The 19495-nt window shown below is 34.7% G+C and overlaps 3 protein-coding genes across 5 annotated transcripts; 2 read left to right on the forward strand and 1 right to left on the reverse strand.

Annotated features, from left to right (window-relative positions):
• Positions 1-1566: 1566 nt before the first annotated feature.
• Positions 1567-7711, reverse strand: LOC105336704 (tubulin epsilon and delta complex protein 1). The gene is made up of 7 exons (XM_011441138.4): positions 7576-7711; positions 6195-6294; positions 5893-6095; positions 4844-5008; positions 4323-4508; positions 3563-3742; positions 1567-2583 (listed from the first exon to the last, which is right to left on the reverse strand). The coding sequence occupies exons 1-7, from the start codon at positions 7687-7689 to the stop codon at positions 2206-2208; spliced, it is 1326 nt and encodes a 441-aa protein (XP_011439440.3). The 5' UTR covers positions 7690-7711; the 3' UTR covers positions 1567-2205.
• On the forward strand, positions 7705-17650 carry LOC105336703 (uncharacterized). 3 transcript variants are annotated; one of them, XM_011441136.4, is made up of 2 exons: positions 7705-7835; positions 15550-17650. In XM_011441136.4, exons 1-2 carry the CDS (start codon positions 7788-7790, stop codon positions 17392-17394), a joined length of 1893 nt encoding a protein of 630 aa, XP_011439438.3. In that variant the 5' UTR covers positions 7705-7787; the 3' UTR covers positions 17395-17650. The 3 variants fall into 3 exon arrangements, with proteins under 3 accessions (XP_011439438.3, XP_011439439.3, XP_034326628.2); XM_011441137.4 differs by having other exon boundaries at positions 7733-7829; XM_034470737.2 differs by lacking the exon at positions 7705-7835 and adding an exon at positions 13606-13677.
• LOC136276463 (integrase/recombinase xerD homolog) lies at positions 11650-13415 on the forward strand. The gene has a single exon (XM_066088505.1). The coding sequence runs from the start codon at positions 12106-12108 to the stop codon at positions 12769-12771; it is 666 nt and encodes a 221-aa protein (XP_065944577.1). The 5' UTR covers positions 11650-12105; the 3' UTR covers positions 12772-13415.
• Positions 17651-19495: the final 1845 nt, after the last annotated feature.

Consider the following 19495-nt stretch of genomic DNA (forward strand, 5'->3'; position numbering starts at 1 on the left):
ATCGACTTTCGTATGAAGTTGATGGACGAGTTATTTGAACACATATATCTTAAAGTAACATTTTCTGAAAGAAATGTTATTAGATGTCTCTGTGTTATAAACTGGACACAAGCGACTCTTTTCAACAAACCCTGAAGGACCAAGTATATCAATATAACGTACTTTTAGTGAGTCCACGATTTGACTAAGCAATAATTTATCCTTTTAAGACCGTTAATACGTCCGTCAGAAGTATGAAAACTCGTTCCTCTGAATCGATCGAACTAATTTCTCATTGCCGTGTCTATTCACTTCTTTATCAGACTAAATCAGTGAGGTATATTTCTTCTCGGGGGAACACACGACGACTGGTATACAGACTTTTCTCTCAGAACAAATTACAAGGTTGTGAACAATTCATCACTGTTATAGGTCATTGCTGATCAGAAAAATGATTAATTAAAACATTGCTTCCGGTCTGTGATTTTCTATAGATTTCTCCAGAAAGAGACGAAAGAGACTAGCTAGGAATCTTTAATTACAATGCTTTGTTTCCAGGTTCTCAAGATGTCTGTACGTACTTATAAGACAGAGAGTTTCTATTTGTCCAACACAGGCCTCCTGAAGTTAAAGAACCGGAAGACCGTACATTAAATGAGGATGTGTCGTTTTTATTACAGAGTCAGCAGTTATGGTTGCTTTTAATTATCTTTAAAATACTGATCAAGATATATAGCAAAACTATTTGTTATATCATTGTTAACAAGGTTAAAACCTGACATGGAATAGTCTTATTCCAACACATAGAGCCGTGTTTGTTCTGGAATTGAGTCTGGTTTGGTAGACCGGAAGACGTGAATTTTCTGTGTACTCAGTACATTGGCAGGAAGGTATAAAATACACGCAGAGACTGTGAGAGACATAAATTATAGTAAACAATAAGCATTTCGTTACACTAGAAAAGTACTGAATAGCGGATGGATTAATACCGTATAATTTTTAGCGGGGCGGTTGCTTGCTTTGGCTTACTAGAACATTCTAGTGAACTTTCAAAATTATTATGATTGTTTCGTTGAGTGTACGTTTTATCCTTCTGCAATTTACAGGTGTTTACATGGAGACTCATCTGTAAAAGAGGCTACTCAGATGTCGTATGAAATACTTTGAAATACCGCCAAAATTATTTATGAGAAGACAAAACGCAGAATTTTATTCGAGCTAGAGACACCCGTTACTAGTATACGATAACTATATATTAATTAATCGATATACGGTTCTTTAACAGATAAACAATGGAAGAGCATTTTCCATAAAACATGGATTTTATAAGAATATAATCTTTGTTAGAGTAGTTCTTTTGAATACTCTATCGATGTTTATAAAATCTTTAAAGATATGTACAAGTAAAATAAAGCTACAGAGTACAAATGACGGCCAGGCCTCTAAGATGTCTTTACCCGATAATTTTGTTGTAATAATTCACGAAGATCACCTATTGGTAAAGTGAAATACAACAAAAATCAGCAATGAAAAACATTGATCAAACTATGAACTTCAGGTCCGAGGACCTAAAAATAGCTCTCTCTAGAAAATTCAAAATATTTTAATCCAGGAACAATCAATAGCAGGCTATAACCATATGAAACTGTTAAAAGCATTTCATTTACATTTCAATGATACGGAACTTTGGTGAAGACATATAAACATACAAAACACACATAACACAAATATTTATAATGCATGTATATCAATAAATATTTATATTGTAAATAAACATAACACGTTGGAATAAATGTTTAAAAAAAACAACCAAATAAATGTTCACATATTTACATACAGTGTAATATCCAATGTTCACATATTTTAAATGAAATTCAATATTGTAAACCAAGTTTTTTATGTTGAAATATAATGTCAGCCACAATATTTTTTAACTAACATTACAGTGAAATATCAGCAGTGAAAAATGACCTCTTGGCCTAAAACATTTGTAAAGAATACAGGTCACTAATGAGAGAAGAATACCTTAAAAACAGGTATATGTACAATACCATAATAAAATCAACTTACCTTTCATTTAAAACTTTGTGTAATTTTTTTTCCTTTTGATGATGTTATTGTTACCAAACAATGCAAAAAATTGGCAGTGGACTGGTATTTTAAAATAATGTAGGGGCAGGAGCAGAACATACACTATTGCTAATTTAGTTGTCTTTGGCAGCAGTTTCAAACACAAGATGCTGGTTGGACCAGTAATGCTCCTGGAACCCTTACAGAAAGTCTCTCAAGGTCAAAGGTGTAACGCTGAGACTTTCTGGCTACCTCTGTCTCGAGCAATCTCATCTGAGATTCTAAGGCTGCTATCTCGGTCGAGATTTCTGCAGGCATACCCATGTCATCACCAGGACCAAGAGCTGTGGGTAAACGCTCTGAGTGCTTGGGAAGGTTTGTCTTTTTCTTATCTTTTTTGTTCAAAACAAATGTTGGGTCTCTTAACATGAAAAAGTCTGAACTGCCCATCGCAAGATTGGACCTTTGCAAAGAGAGCTCCATGTTCAGAAGGTCCAGTAATCCATCCAACTCTTCAGCAGACACTTCACTTCTCTACAGAACAACACAACATCAATAAACAATTCATCTCAAAGGTTCAGTACATTTACAAGTACCGTAAAAGCCTGAAATAGTTCAAACCTTGACAGAAAAAGAATCTTTTCATGACAATCTTTGAACGAGTTAAATCTAGTACTCAAACCATTATTTAAAAGCAGAAACATATTAATTACCTGGAGCGAATGATATGACTGCTATGAATTATCATGACATACTATGACTTACAAAGTGATACTGTGAATTGCATGTAGTTCCATTGAAACAAGAGTGACAGGATACATAAACCATTGTGTGAAGAACCAGACCTTTATGATGTCTAAATGTTAGTAATAATTGCTCTGTCAGATTGATGTGATGAATCAATACAAACTTACAGCAGATGATTGTATACTTTTATTTCTTGTTAATCATGTCAATCCATAATAGAAACAACAAGGGCGAAATATTAGTTTTCACAATTTCTGTTGGGAAAAGTGTGTAATTGAGTTAGCATCCAGATGGATATATATGCGATTATCATCTTTTCATGTAGACCTTTTTTATTGTAGTAAGAATTTTGCGACTGCATGGATATTGAATCTCAATGAGCAGTAAATTTAATTCAAATTGACAGACAGCCAGATACGGTACAGTGTACTTTATACATGTATTATCTATACAAGCCAGGCTTTAGTCAGCAGACTTAATGAAATTAAGAAAAGTGCAAAGTAGAGTATTTCCTAGCTACAAGAATTTTTTTAAGCATATTGCAAGATACACAAAAATGTCAAAATCAAACTTAGCTCATCTTTCAAAAGAATATAAATGTATTTTGAAACTTGAATTAAGGTGGCCGACTTTAGTTTTCATTGCACATGTTTTTGCGCAATCTATTAAAACACAGTGTTATTTGTACCTTTTAAGAATTTTTTTTGATACCTTTATGAAATTGAACACAGTAAACAAATTACAGATTTTAACTGAATTCACATACCTTTGTCTCCCACATTTCTTCTATCTGTTCAATGATTGCTTCATATCTTAGGATGGCTTCCTCCAACTTCCTCTTGGCTTCATTCATGCGTGACACGGGGTCAGGCCCTATGTTGTAGTACATCATTGGTGTCTCTTCATTACGAGGCGATTCCTTGACCTTGAGTTCAAGGACACTCTCCTGCAAAGGTTAAAAATTAATAAACTTCCAATTAACCCTCATTATATCATCAAAAACAAAATTTATAATTTTTATTCTATATTTTTTAACAATCACATTTTTTCCTTTTTACTGACTGAAAATGAATAATTACTTTTAAAACGCTGTATGTAGTAACAACAAAACTACTGTACAGTGATTTACAGGAACCTCCCAATTTCTACTACCTCATAGAAAAAGATTTGTGTTGTCAAAAACATTCAATAATAATGCTATACAGAGTATACATGTCTATACTACATTAATACCCAATTAAGATATATAATGCAAACAATCAATAATTGAACACTGCATTGAACAAAGAATCAAATATGCAATATTGCATTGACTTAACAAACAACAATGCAGTACATGTACTGTACTGACCAATTAATCAATACTTGTAATACAAAACTGCATTGGACAATCAATCAATACATGTACTGTATGGAACAAGCAATCCATGCATGTAATGCAAAACTGGTTTGACCAATGTGTTTCAATACTGCATTAACCCAATTATTTTACAATTAATGGGTACATGTATATCAAAATGTCTGACCATCCACTTCCAGAAGACCTGTTCCTGGTCCCTCCACTCCTGCATGTGTCGCAGTCGCACATTGTCTTTCTCTAGGAGGGTCATGATCTTGCTCATCAGCTGGGGATGTCTCAGCAGGTGTACCTCTAGGGAGGACAGGTGAGGCATGTCAGGTGTTAGGGAGGCACCCTGGGTACACTCATTCACCTGAAATACAGCACTACTTACATACAGACTGTGTTACTTGTAGATTTCTGATCTTCAAAATATCAAATAAAACCACTGATATTAAATTTTGAAAAATGTAATGCAATAAATGCAATGTTACATGTACTTGTAATATCATATCACATGCAAAACATCAATATTTTCGGACCTTATTGCTTGTTTATTGTTTTGTAAACAAAGAAAGTATGAGATTCTACATAGATGTATCATATCATATGATAAAAAAATCTATTAAATTAATTATAAAATCTGAAATAAAAATCTTTACTATTGAAATGAATTTTGAAAAAAAATCACTGAAATCACTTCTTTACCCGATGCTGAAGTTTAGCTTTCTCTCTTTGTAATGAATACAGCCTCCTCAAACTATTTCTAAGTTTCCCATTCAAGAGCTGTAGTTGTTGGACCTTCTGTACCGGGGACAGGGATGTTGACAATGCTAAACTTCTGCCTTCTGATGCTGGCTTGTTTCTCTCAAGCTTTTCAAAACAAAACAACATTTCAATGAAATTTTCAACTCGGCTACTTTTAAAGCAATACTGCTTATCCTAACTTGGTAAAACTAAGAAAAGATGAAGTTACTTATTTGAAACAGTTTCTAATACACTTACAGGTATATTTGGTTAAATGGCATTATGTTTGCACAGTTAAGAACATGACCTTTTATATATACAATAAATATATGCATTTATTTATCATACTTATTTGAAAAGATAAAGACATAGAATTCATTTGGTTTAGAACTTGTAATTGTTTTATACTAGGAGAGATAACTCAAAAACAGCTGTCAGCATGCAAGATGGAAGAGTTAATTATTATAGATACTAGTATTAAAGCTCTTCCTGCATGTATTCTTAATTTTTATTCATGATGATGATCTTTTGTGTAAAAATTGATGATCAAAAAAACCCATTTAAATAAATGACAAATAAATGATTATTTAACTTCATAATTGCTAAGACGAATTATTCTGAGTGTATGTAACTTTATATGTTTTTTTTTTTATTTCAAGACCAAGCTGGCATAAAAAGTACATTTACAACAGCTAGTACTGTATATAAAAAATGATAATGGGTGAGTAATATAACCTTGTTGTTTATGGGATATGAAAATCAAACAGAATTGTAGCATTTGAATCCAAATCGCTCAAGGAAGGAAAATTGCATTTTACAGCTTAGACTTGGTTTTCATTGTAAACAACTTCTGGTAATAAACAATTGATTACCATTCACTTAGAAAGCTCAATATTCTCAATAAAAGTAATTGACAAACTTAATGAAATAAACTGGGTATTTTTTGGGTATGGATGGGTTGTAATACACATGTATATATGCTACAAGTTTTAACTTTCAATGACACATACCTCATTTAGTAACGAAGAATCCTCTATGGGAGAGGAGCAATTGTCCATGAACTTGTCAACGAGATTTTGTTTACACAACAACCACGCAAATGCCAGCAGTAATTCTCTACTACCAGAACTGGCATCGTTTGGAAGATGGCTGAACTCTTTGGAGAGAAATCCTAAGTTCTGAAATTCTTGTTTTACATAAACAACAAGTTCCTCTGAAATAAATAATTTGGATTTATGTTACCTGTAATTAAAAGCAGTACAATATCCTATGGTGTACCATTTTTATACTTTTAGTACTCAATAATAAATACCTGTTGTTAGTTCTGAAAATGCTCTTATTGTCACTTCATCAATGACTCCATATTTTGAATAGTAAAGTAGTTCAAAAAGCATCTTCCATAGCACCAATGCCTGTAAAGGAAAAAAATAAATATTCTTTTCTAAAAATAAAAAAAAATGTTCTGTATGGTCAGCCAAATTTTTTTTCCATCAATTGTCAATTTATAAGCTAGCTGCAGGTCTGTAGCTCTTGGTCTGAAAAAATTCGGATGGACGACCTGGGAGCTACAGTGCCTCTCATAGTCAAAAACTGCAATTTACTGCGCACAAAAAATTGCGCTAGTTTTGGACTGATTAATCTCATTTCCAAACATATTCTGTACAAATATTTGATTCCAAAAAATTCCTCGGACAATTTACTACAGATATCGTCACTTCAATTGCCTCTGATATTCTTTTAAACACGATCACCAACCCTGTAAAGTGAAGTGGTGCAGTTTGTTTACATGTAAAAATGGCGACTCTCGATCTCAACGTGAATTAATATACTTTATTTTCCGAGGTCGGTTAGCATGTGTTAAAGAAAGTCTGAGGCGAGTAAAGTAACAATATCAGTAGTAAATTGTCTGAAGAATTCAATGGTACTACCGGTAATTGTTTTCACAGAATTTGTGTGTAAATAAGGTCAATCAGTCCCTAACTAGCGCAATTTTTTGTGCGCCGTAAATTGCAGTTTTTGACTATGGGAGGCACTGTAGCTCCCAGGTCGTCCATCCAAATTTTTTCAGACCGGGAGCTACAGACCTGCAGCTAGTTATAAGCGAAATACAAAGCTCACAATTTTTTGTTACGTAAACCTGGCTCATGCCATATTTTTGTTTAAATGTGGCTCAAAATTTTGTTTTCTTAGGATTTTTTTATCTGTAAGTTTACGATGAACATAATTTTCTAGTGTTGTCACTTCTTATTGTAATACTATTTGGGATGTACTGAAAATGTACTACATATTCGTCTTAATTTCTAATTTACCTACACAAACAGTAGAAATATTTCCTTTGCTTCCGAAGGTAATTTAATGAGACAATAACAGAGTCTATAAACATGTTGTCACTTAACCTGACAAAAAAAAAAGATATAAAGTTCTGTAGATAAACAGCACTGTAGAGTGTAGTGTAGTTGTCGTCTGACAAAAAAATATCCCAAAGGAATCTAATTACAAAAATTAGACTCCAGGAGCTTTTCTTCCTTAAATACAAAAATATACAGTGTTTATGCTTGCAAACACATTTCATGATTTGTGTGCAGTCATTTCGTTACTTATGCCTTGATTGGTTATAGACAGTTTTGCCTGCAACTGGAACAGACGACATGTAGTTTGTATGTAAATTACATACTCCGCTTGATTAGCCTTACCGCTTCATCTTTATCAAACTTTGCAAGTCTGAATATTTCCGCTTTCAGTTTAGAGCATCCGTTCTCATTCAAAATGTGAGTAAGTAGCTCAATTGTTTCACGAACTTGCGCCATTTGACTTGAGTCACTGTTTTGGCTTTTCCTGACTACTTTCACTTTCCACTTCCGATTAAGTCGTTCCCTAGCGTAGTTTCATTTCGTTATATACACAGATGCGTTTGCTATTCGGAGATATATTGAGCGTGTTTTTCTTGGTACAGGTAATTATATCTTTAATAATGAAATTTACACAACTTTTTACGATTTTACACTGATCTGGGATAGTTTACTTAGCGTAAATACTCGCTTCCGACTAAAATATGTCGAAAGTTTATATGAGGGTATCGGGTTCGTTCGCACTATCTATTTTTTTTTCATACCTGTTCGCCCAGAGTCCGTCCGCTCTAGTTATCGTTCGCCCTAAACCTAGTTGGCTAAACCTAAAACTTGTTCATAAACCACATCATTTTAAGATATCAATCTTTATTTCGTATATTCAGGGACGTACAATGTACATATTCCCTCCCTAAAGATTTTATATACCCGAACACAACACAATCCGTTGATCGATATATGAGATATTTACGTAGATGAAACTTGAAACTGCATGTATCAACTACTGTGGACCATATAACGTTGTTTAAACAATAAAATGTTTCTTTGGTGATTCATCTAGGATATGAAAGTGGTGACATTGCAGAAAAAATACAAAAGCCGCATGACTCATCAAAGAGAGCATTTTTTCTTTTAACTAATTAATAAATTGATTATAAAAAGTAAGTAAAATTCACTTTAATTACTGTTAAAGTACGTACATAAGTACGTTAATAGCTAAAAGAAATATGATTTCTTTCGTTTGAGGGACGAATTAGACAGAAATCAATTTCTACTTGGTATAATAATGAATTAATTATCCGGATATACATGTATAAGGTTTTCATTCGAATACCTGTTTGTGTCACCTGGTTCTTAAGAACCGGTTTATTAGCAAGGCTATATAAAGAATTACTCAGGTGTTAAATACCAGTTTAGGACGACACGTACAGCGGAAAGTTGAAATTCGGCATGCAGAACGAGGAGATGTCGGGCGGGGCTCAGGCAGACATGCTACAAGCCATTCTCAACAAAATGAATGAACAGAAAATGGACATGGAGAATACTATGGCAATGCAACTTGATAATTTTAAAAGAGAATTACAGGGAGCAACTTCCTCCGTATCGTCTGAAGTGAAGAAGTTAAAGTCAGAACAAGCGATAGTCTGGAAACATCCAGGTAACAAAGATCAATTTGAACATAACGAGAAGATTATTGATACGTTGATGCAGGCTTCGTGGGCCTTGAATAACAATAAATATGATTATTGCAAGGAACTTATTCATGAATCAGTTGAACTTTGTAATAAGCGTAACAAACTTATCAAAATGGCTGACGCATCACCTTGTGGGTGGAGTACAGTGAAAAATTATGTAACCAATCCATTGGCTGATGATTCGGATGACGAAAAACGAATGTTTAAAGCAGAAAATAAAGCCATGAAAGAAAAGAAAGAAAAGGAGAAGCAAAAAGAAAAACTGAAATCTAAGAGTAGCTATTCTAATGTTAGGAGCAGTGCTCCTTATTTTCCTTTTCCAGCTAGACAGCCCTTTCGTGGCCCAACGCCCTTTGGCTTCCCCATCATGCCAGCTGCATCCAGATTTCCCATTGGCTGTTTCCACTGCGGAAAACCCAATCACCAAAGAAAAGAATGCCCAGAGCTTAAGTCCGCTAAATAGAGAGGCTAAACAGTCTAAAGAATCATCTTTGATAAAAGATAAGTATTATGATGGAAAAAGTTGTGTTGATGAGTTTAACGAATGCTATGAGTATAAAGAAGGTGGCAAAGTCTCTGTTAGAGGGCGATTAAAATCAAATATTGAATTTTGGAAATGCATTGATGCTTGTCATTATATCATAGATACTATTCAGGATGGTTATAAAATACCTTTTTATTCTTTACCAGAGCAGAGCTTTTCGCATAATAATAAATCTGCTTTACAGGAAGATGTTTTCGTGCAGGGAGCAATAATGGAGCTATTGGAAAACGGTTTGATATCCGAACAAAATACAGAGTTTTTGGTTACTAATCCTCTTTCTGTTTCAGTGAACTCCAGTGGGAAAAGAAGGCTTATATTAGATTTAAGGGAAGTTAATAAGCATGTATGGAAACAGTCTGTGAAATATGACGATATAAGAACCGCTCTTATGTATACAAATAAAAATAGTTGGTGTTTTAAATTTGACATCACAAGTGCATATCACCATATAGATATTTTTCCTGACCATTGAAAATATTTAGGATTTTCATGGAAATTTGGTGTTCAAGATCGATATTTCTGTTTTAATGTTTTGCCATTTGGTCTCGCATCTGCGCCATATATTTTTACTAAACTCACACGACCCTTAGTTAAGAAATGGCGTACAGAAGGTAAAACTGTACTTATGTATTTAGATGATGGGTTTGGCTGCCATAGTAAGTATGACGAAGCATGCAAAATATCCAAAGAGGTACGGTATGATTTAGTTTGTTCAGGTTTTGTGCCTTAAGTGGAAAAGTCCATGTGGATCCCTTGTCAAGTTATCGAGTATCTTGGTGTTGTTTTGGATTGTAATATGGGGAAAATTTACATTCCTGAAAAGCGTGTATTTAAGATTCAAAAAACAATTTTCAAAATTGAGCATTTTATGAACCAGAATTGCAGAATAAAGGTAAGACGACTAGCAAGTTTAGTTGGACAAATCATATCTATGTCTGTTGTTATCGGAAGTGTAGCCCAGTTAATGACCAAATGTCTTAGTATTGACATTGTGTCTGCTCCAACATGGAATAGCATGATTTTAATTTCTGAGGAAAGTAAAAAACAGATAAGTTTCTGGAAATCGTCTTTAGATATGTTGAATAGAAGGGATATGAAAGTTAAACCAAGTTCTAATCTGGTAGTGTACACAGATGCAAGTAATACTGGTTATGGCGGTTATTGCGTACGGACAGGTAAAAATGTTTCTCATGGTTTATGGGAAGAATCTGAGAGAATTATGAGTTCCACATGGAGAGAATTGGCCGCGGTGGATAGAGTTCTTCGGTCATTTGTACAATTTCTCAAAGGTGAGAATATAAAATGGTTTACAGACAACGCAAATGTTGTTTCCATTGTTCAAAAAGGGAGTATGAAAAATAACTTACAAGATCTTGCAATGAACATTTTTCAAATTTGTTTAGAATATAAGATTGGTATTGAAATTGAATGGATACCAAGAGAACTCAATGAGCAAGCAGATTATTTGAGCAGAATTGTCGACTTTGATGATTGGGGTATCGTGAAAACTGTTTTTGATGACCTATCACGGGAATGGGGTCCGTATGATATTGATTTATTTGCTTGTGATTACAATGCAAAGGTAGATAAATTTTGTTCCAGGTATTGGAATCCTTTTACGTATGCAGTTGATGCATTTACTATTAATTGGACAGGTTGGAATGCATGGATCGTACCGCCATTTTATCTTATTCCAAGAGTTTTGGAGAATTTGAACGAATGCAAAGGATATGGAACATTAGTAGTTCCGCTATGGGAATCATCAGCCTTTTGGCCAATTTTAATTTCTGAAGTTTACAGGTCACATATTGTAGATTGGAAGGATCTTCCAGTAGCAAAGGAGTTTTACACACGTGGTAAACTCGGGTCTGGTATTTTTGGTAAAGAAGATTTAAAGTTTAGAATGCTTGCATTTGTTTTTGATTTCAGAGTTTGATTTCAAAATTGTTTTTCGGCAGTTTTAAATTCTTCAAAATAAACAAATTTATTGATTAATTGGGAATTGTTTCCCATAAACTTGTATGAGAAATATCAGGCAATTTGCGCTATGTTGTAATAGAGATAAATATTTTATCAATATGGATTTACTAAAGTTTCTTTCACCACATTTGTGGTTTGCCATTTGGCAAGTTTGGTTTTTTATCAAACTGATATCTTCATTTCTGAAGAAAATGTGCTAAATATCTTAATTAAGCTGATATGTAGATATAAATATATGTATTTTTATACATATCCGGTAGATAATTTCAAAGAGAAAAAATATTTATTGGTGTTCCTTTACAAATTTGTTTTTTCAGGTATTTGAAAGAGATTTGATTCAGTTGCCTTCAAAGTTGCGTGAAAAGGTGTATGCACTTCCTGGGATTATGCAAACGTCACGAGCGGATTCAACTATAAACAAATATTGTAACAGTTTCCTGAGATTTCCTGAGATGTAAGAAGTGGGCAAAAGAACAAGGAATCGAGGAAAGTGAATTATTTCCTTCAAAACCTTTACATGTATCTATTTATTTAGCATGCTTGGTTCAACGGGCAAACTCTCCATCCCCTATTGTTGACGCATTCTATGGAATCAAATGGGCTCATGATCTTGTGGGATTCAATTCTCCGACTGACAATCAGTTTGTTAAAAACATTATGGAAGGTGGGAAACGTATAGTGGCAAAACCTGTTCAAAAGAAAGAACCAATAACTGTTGAAAATTTACGTTGTATGTATTTGAAACTGTTTGAATGTAATAATCTTTATAATCAAAGAATCATTTGTATGGTCTTGTTGGCATTCGCTGGATTTTTACGTAGCAGCGAACTCATAAATATCAAGAGATCTGATATTCAATTTTTACCTGATCATATTGTAATATTCATCGAGTCTAGTAAGACTGATATCTACAGAGACGGTACAAGAGTTGTTATAGCAAGAACATTTTCATATATGTGTCCTGTTTCTAATTTTGAATCGTATCTTCGTTTAGCTGGGATTCAAGACGATTCAGAGGAATATGTATTTTGTGCTATTTCGAAATCGGGAAGTAGTTACCGGTTGCGTAATCGTGAAAAGCCTCTGTCTTACACCAGGGTTCGTGAATTATTCATCGAAGCATTTACAGGAATTGTAGATAACATCAAAGTTTATGGACTTCACAGTTTGCGGTCAGGTGGAGCGACTGCGTCGGCAGTGAGAGGAATTCCGGACAGGATATTCAAGAGACATGGACGTTGGCGTTCGGAATCTGCTAAGGATGGATATGTCCAGGATCTGCTTAGTGAACGTTTAAGTGTTTCCAAAGAACTTGGTTTATAATAGTTGTAATCATGTTGTTTATTGATTATATTGTATCTTTTTGTATTGATTTTTCTGAATATATATGAAGTTGGATTACGTTATTATATCCTATATTAATAGTAGCATTAGTTCCCCGTTCTTTATATTTACATAGCTGCAGCGTGTCGTTGCTAATTCCACACAATGTGTTGTTATTTACTAGTATCATAGTATTCAGCTTTCATTTGGAAAGTAATGAATGGATTTAAAGGAGAAATATGATTTCTTTCGTTTGAGGGACGAATTAGACAGAAATCAATTTCTACTTGGTATAATAATGAATTAATTATCCGGATATACATGTATAAGGTTTTCATTCGAATACCTGTTTGTGTCACCTGGTTCTTAAGAACCGGTTTATTAGCAAGGCTATATAAAGAATTACTCAGGTGTTAAATACCAGTTTAGGACGACACGTACAGCGGAAAGTTTAAATTTTCAGAATTGTTTTATTAAAATAAATCATGTGATCCAACTTTATGCCATAATTATGTGTGTGTACATTTAATATGCCAAATATTAAATAGCTGCAGCGTGTCGTTGCTAATTCCACACAATGTGTTGTTATTTACTAGTATCATAGTATTCAGCTTTCATTTGGAAAGTAATGAATGGATTTAAAGGAGAAACAGCCAAATCGTCTCCTGTGAGACTTTGAGCCTGACATCATCATGAATCATGATTAATTCATACACTCCTTGATTTTTCTTAGGTCGCTGTGGGTTAACACATCTTCGCTAGCCAAGGGTTTCTGATCCGCACCGCTTCTCACGTGAGAAGCGGTGCGGATCAGAAACCCTTGGCTAGCGAAGATGGGGTTAACAGGGCGTGTAGACTTCTATATAATTATATAAAATTACAATAAGTCATCGTTACATTATCAAGGTTAGTCATTTGGTTGATATTAATATTATTATGCCAAGGTGCAATAATTCTGGTACTGTACCAGTTATCGGCTAAACTAAGAGTTTGGATTTATAGCATTTAAAATTGATGTGAATACATCGTTCGTGTCTGTCCTTTTGTATACATGCACATACAATATATATTTACAATTACTTCCAGTTCCCTTTCTTATAATGAAGTGAAAAAGTAATTCACGGTCCATCTTCATAGACTAGTCCTACAAATAGGCCTACCCTACTGAGATACACCTTCTGTTATTTAAGCATAACATTGAATCATTATTTTTTGAAAGATATAGTCTCATAACTGCAGCGGTGTGTGCATACAAATTGAATAACGCGCGCTAGCGCATTATGAAAATTTGTATGCACACACCGCTGCAGTTATGAGACTATATTTTTCAAAAAATAATGATTTAATGCTTATATTTACATTTTTTAAAACTTCTTTCCTTGTCTGCATATGTGATTTTTACGTCAAAATTTCTGTTTTATCCTAAGGGTAAGTTCAAATTAATGGAAGAGCCACTGTAACAGCCACAAGCGTGAACTTTGATTCTCGCTTGTGACGTTGCATTTATAGCGTTCAACGTTTGTGACGTCATAATAAAACTAATCATTCTAACCTTTGAGTACCCTGTGTGTGTTACGGTCTTATAACTGCAGTATCTTTTCACACACTTTACATGCAAAAAATATTAAAACAAACGTTGAACGCTGTAAAATGCAACGTCACAAGCGAGAATCAAAGTTCACGTTTGTGGCTGTTACAGTGGCTCTTCCATTAATTTGAACTTACCCTTAGGATAAAACAGAAATTTTGACGTATAAATCACATTTGCAGACAAGGCAAGAAGTTAAAAAAATGTAAATATAAGCATTAAATCATATTTTGAAAGATATAGTCTCTTAACAGCAGCGGTGTGTGCATACACATTTTCATAACGCGCTAGCGCGCGTTACTCAATTTGTATGCACACACCGCTGCAGTTATGAGACTATATCTTTCAAAAAATAATGATTCAATGCTTAAATACGTAAACAATTATATATAACTGATTAGTATATATACTCGGCGCGATTCTTTATATAGTTATTTACTGGGAACCATCCTAGTAACACAATTCTTTTATGTTTACATTTTCAACTGTCTTTTTCCATGATAACATCGAACATTAAGCCTATGGTCCATACATCTTATTTCACAAAAGATGAGCGATACAAAATGGGCGTGTCTTACAGCGTTACAGAAAACGATATTGGCTGCGGTAGCAGGAGAAAACGTACCCAATTCATATAGGGAACGTGGTCAATTTTTTTCGGAAAGCCCCTCGGGCTTTATTGGATTTGATCACGCCTGATCAAAATTATAAACTCAGGCACGTAGCATCGTTTTTGAAAGTGGGGGGGCCAGACCCATCCAAAAAATCTTGACAAGCAAAAAAAGGGAAATTTAAAGTTTTTCAAAAATCTTCAAAATCCTAATCCGTGGGGGGGGGGGGGGGGGGGGGGGGGGGGGGTAGACTCAACTATACTTCCAAAAAAAAATTCTTCCCTACCAAAATTTTCCCCTCCAAAATCATGAAATTCCTAATCCGTTGGGGGGGGGGGGGGGGGGGGGGGAGGTAACTTCAATTTGACTACTCATTTCCTAATTTTCATACCAATTTTTTACTAACTTCCCCTGGCCCCCCCTGATGCTACGTGCCTGAAACTCATAATACTCAAAGAATGATTCTTTATTTCTTAAATATATCATTATTTAAGAAATATTGATGAAATTGTTTTAAAAAATTTACGCCTTGATCAGCTGTTGTTATTGTATTAGGCATTTATAATTATTTCATTTCAGGTACTTGGAGTCATGCCATTCATCGTTGACCATGACAAAGCCAAGCACTACATAGAGGTCCTTCGGGAACAAAGTCGTGTGGTGAAGAATGACTGGCGACAACACAACTACTGTCAGTTCATCTCCAGTTTCGCGTCCCACTTTGGGAACGAGCGATGCATGGTGGTGGGTAGTACTACAGAGCGGACGAGACTCCGGTCGAGAAGGGACCAAGGGGACTATGATTACCTGATAATATCTGATGTCGCCATCCCTGTAGAGACTTTAGAATACAGCAAAGATGTGCCTTGCTTTGTCCACATCAATGTTGATAAGACACCTAGTGCACAGTTATCGAACCTGTCAGTGGTGGATGGGAAATATTTGAACGCTAGTCTCTTAAAAAACTTCGATGACAGTGTCTTCAAGATTTTGAGAGGCATCTACGATGTCTTCACTTTGCCATCTTTAACACGGTCTGACGATTTTATTCACATCAAGGTCAACAAAGAGGTGAAACCTGGACATAACCAAGCCCATTTTACTGGTTTTGAATACCTGGGCAAAGAACAAGGGTACATTCAGGTGGAAGCAGATATCAAAGCCATCACAAAACAATTTAGGTGTCTGCTTGATGTAAGTGACATCTCAAGGGACATGATTTCAGTTATGAGAAACATCTTCTTTTTGTTAGAAGAATTGCGACCTGAAAATATTCAGAATTCTTTAACTTTTCAAACCTTCGGCGCCCTCATTGAGGCCGGAACGGACGAGACATTGACATGGCTCTATGACGGACGCAGTAAAGGATCCTGTGATAAGGAATCCTGCAATAACGACCAAATCCCCGAGGATCCTAAAGCAGAGGGAAACAGTTCCCCCGGAACAACCAAAGAACTTGTAACAATTCTCTTTGATTTTAAAAGTGGTCGTGATTTTATTCCAGCTTTTCCGATAAAAGGGATATTACCATGTTTAGACGAATGGAGAAGCAGGTTAATGGAATCAAAATCATTTTGGCCAAGTCGAGAAGCAATTGACCGAATCTATGAAAGCGAATATTACGTCATAGCAAAACCTGCAATTGTCAATCCAGATGTTAGGAAAGATTTTTGCATTGGATTTAACAACGCAGAGATGATTCTCTCTTCCTCGTTTTCAGATGGACAAAGACTATGTTTCTTACTTTTAAAGTCGTTACAGAAAGGATACCTGAAAGAGTTTTCAGAACGATTGACTAGCTATCATTGGAAGACGGCATTTTACTATACATTGGAAACAACCGAGTTAGAAATGTTTGCATCACATTCCGGAATCTTTAATGCATTGGAGAAGGTTCTTAATTTCATGATTACCTGTCTTGAACAGCGCTTTCTGCGACATTATTTCATTAACAGTAATTTAATTGCTCATTTATTAGAGGAAGAATGTCGCCAAATTATCTCTTCAATACAAGCCATCATATCGGATCCAGTAAAAGCTTTAGATGTTTACTTTTTTCAAGAAAAGGACGATGGGAAACTCGTTGATCAAATTCCGAACGATCAAATTGAGGACTTGAAACACCAAGAAGGCGATTCTTCGCGGAAAACTCACGCGGAGGCAATCCTTTCGTTAGTTAGTCGTCTCCAAATTGGTGCTGGCAACGATTCTTCCAAATTCGTTGCGGCCATAGTTGACACCTTGGCAGTTGCCGTGAAGACCGAGGCTAATTTTGATTGCTATGCTAACGAGTTTTGCACTGGTATTCTTAAAATCATCGGTGATTATCTGAACACGAATTTTCGGACAGCGGAAGACCGAAAGAGGAAACTTGAAGTATTTGCTCCAATACTTGAATTATATCTTTCGCAATCATACGGATGAACTATGTTAGTGTAACTTTCAATGTTACAGTGTCGTAATGTATATCCGTTATCCTTCTTTTATTCAAATGCGAGGGATTTTTGCCAGGTTTGTGAGAATTGCATCGTCGTGGGTAGTTCTTGCTTGAAACAGTCCTGATCAAGACGTCTAAAGTAAAATTTTGCATTTTTACTGAAAAATGCATGGCGCGAAATAAGTCGCTGCGAACCAGATTATTACTGGTAAATAGTGGCAAAATAAAGTCGTTGTGAATGAAGTTGGTTTACAATTGAGTTATTTTTCCTGGTGTTAGTATCTAGTGTTATCTAATATATCGAAGTCCAATTTTGCTGATTCAACATCCATGCAGTTATGTTATACTGGTACTTTGTGCAAATCCGTGTATTATAATAAAGGGTTCTCTACATAATGGTGTCGACAAAGCTCAGGCACGTTTTATTTTCATAGACATTTTGTGATCTGTTATAAATAATAATACCGATTTCAATGTTAAGAGTAATAGAAGCTTTGTTCGTTTGTTTAAAACAACAGTTGAAACTTGGGCCTAATCTTAGTGACATGTATAATTTGTGTTTGCTGCTTCATCATTTCTATTTATATAAATTAGCTCTTTTGCTATTCTGTGGATATCTTTGTATAATTAAGTATTATATTATATATGTAATAAAATTTAAGGAAAATTTTATGATAAATACTAATTAAACAGATATTTCTTCCTATGATTGACGGATGAATTACATTCAAAACGTTGTTTGATATCCCTAACGTAATTTAGTTCCAAAAAAAGAGAACATGCGTTCTCATTAGAATAATGTACACGAGTAAATATAGCATATAATTATATAAGAATACAATTTATAACCTCAACATAATCCAGCTGACGTCATCGACCTTTGTTAAAGTAAACACTTTACGGTATATTAATATACAAATCTAGGACTAGAGTTACATATGTCTTGTATTTTACCTCCTCTTCAACCCCAACGCGTGTCTCCAATTGTTTCAGTATTTTTATACATGAACATTGTAGATGTGTTATCAATTACGTGAAAGACTAAAAAAAAATATACGTTAAGGATTTCAAAATGTCTGTCTGCATTCGAAATTGTATTTTGGCAAGAATTAGAGGGTAAAAGTACCTATGATATGATTTAGCAGTCTTTCGACGCTTTAGCATGACCAGATTTGATGAAATGATTGTCATCAACAAAACTAGCATTTCCATTCTTCCATTATCGAATATACATGTAGGTGCAAACACGAAATCGGTTATCTGCCTTTTATTGAAGTGTTAATCGATGGACTTCTCTTGATTAATTTTATTGTCACGGACGCCATCAATAAATACACTTAAGGTGTCTTGTAGAAGCGGATAGCAGATGGCACTGTAGTCTTATCGAAACATGGAACCTTGTATGACGCCACACATCGGTCTAATGGCGGGAGATGCACATGGACGTTGTTGATACTGTTTGATCCACATGTTCCGGTATCGATGTTTATGATAAATGGACGATGGATGTGAGAGGAATAAATGGTCTGAACTCGTGATGAGTTTTCCATCTTTTTATTTCATAACCGGAAACTAAACTAAAACTACTAAATACAGAACCAACATGGTCGAACATTATCGATCCGGAATTCTGGTCAGACTATCATATTACAGATATGGTACATCCCCGCCGTGCGAAAAAAAAAATGGAGAATTTTTTCAAACAACATCAAAGACCAGAATTCCAAAATCAAGAAATGACATAAATGATAAAGATCAAGGGAATCTCAACAATAGGTGAAATATGGACATCCGATGAAAGTACATTGTCACAAAAATAATAATTCCATTGTTATTAATACTAGTATTCCATGGTAGTCAACCTGAAGAAATGGACATTCTATAGTAATGAAATCAGAATTGAATAAAATGTACGAAACATGTATACACCATTCATTGGGCCCATCAAACACTCTCACATTTACACAACATGATATTCAAATCAGAGTGCATTAAGAAGAAAACTAATCTGCAAATGCCAAGTAAACAATGTAGATACAATTAAGTAAATTGCAATTGTGTAACACACTGACATTTTGTTGCAGTAGT

Source organism: Magallana gigas, chromosome 6, assembly GCF_963853765.1.
Source record: "Magallana gigas chromosome 6, xbMagGiga1.1, whole genome shotgun sequence".
NCBI classification, from domain to species: Eukaryota; Metazoa; Mollusca; class Bivalvia; order Ostreida; family Ostreidae; genus Magallana; species Magallana gigas.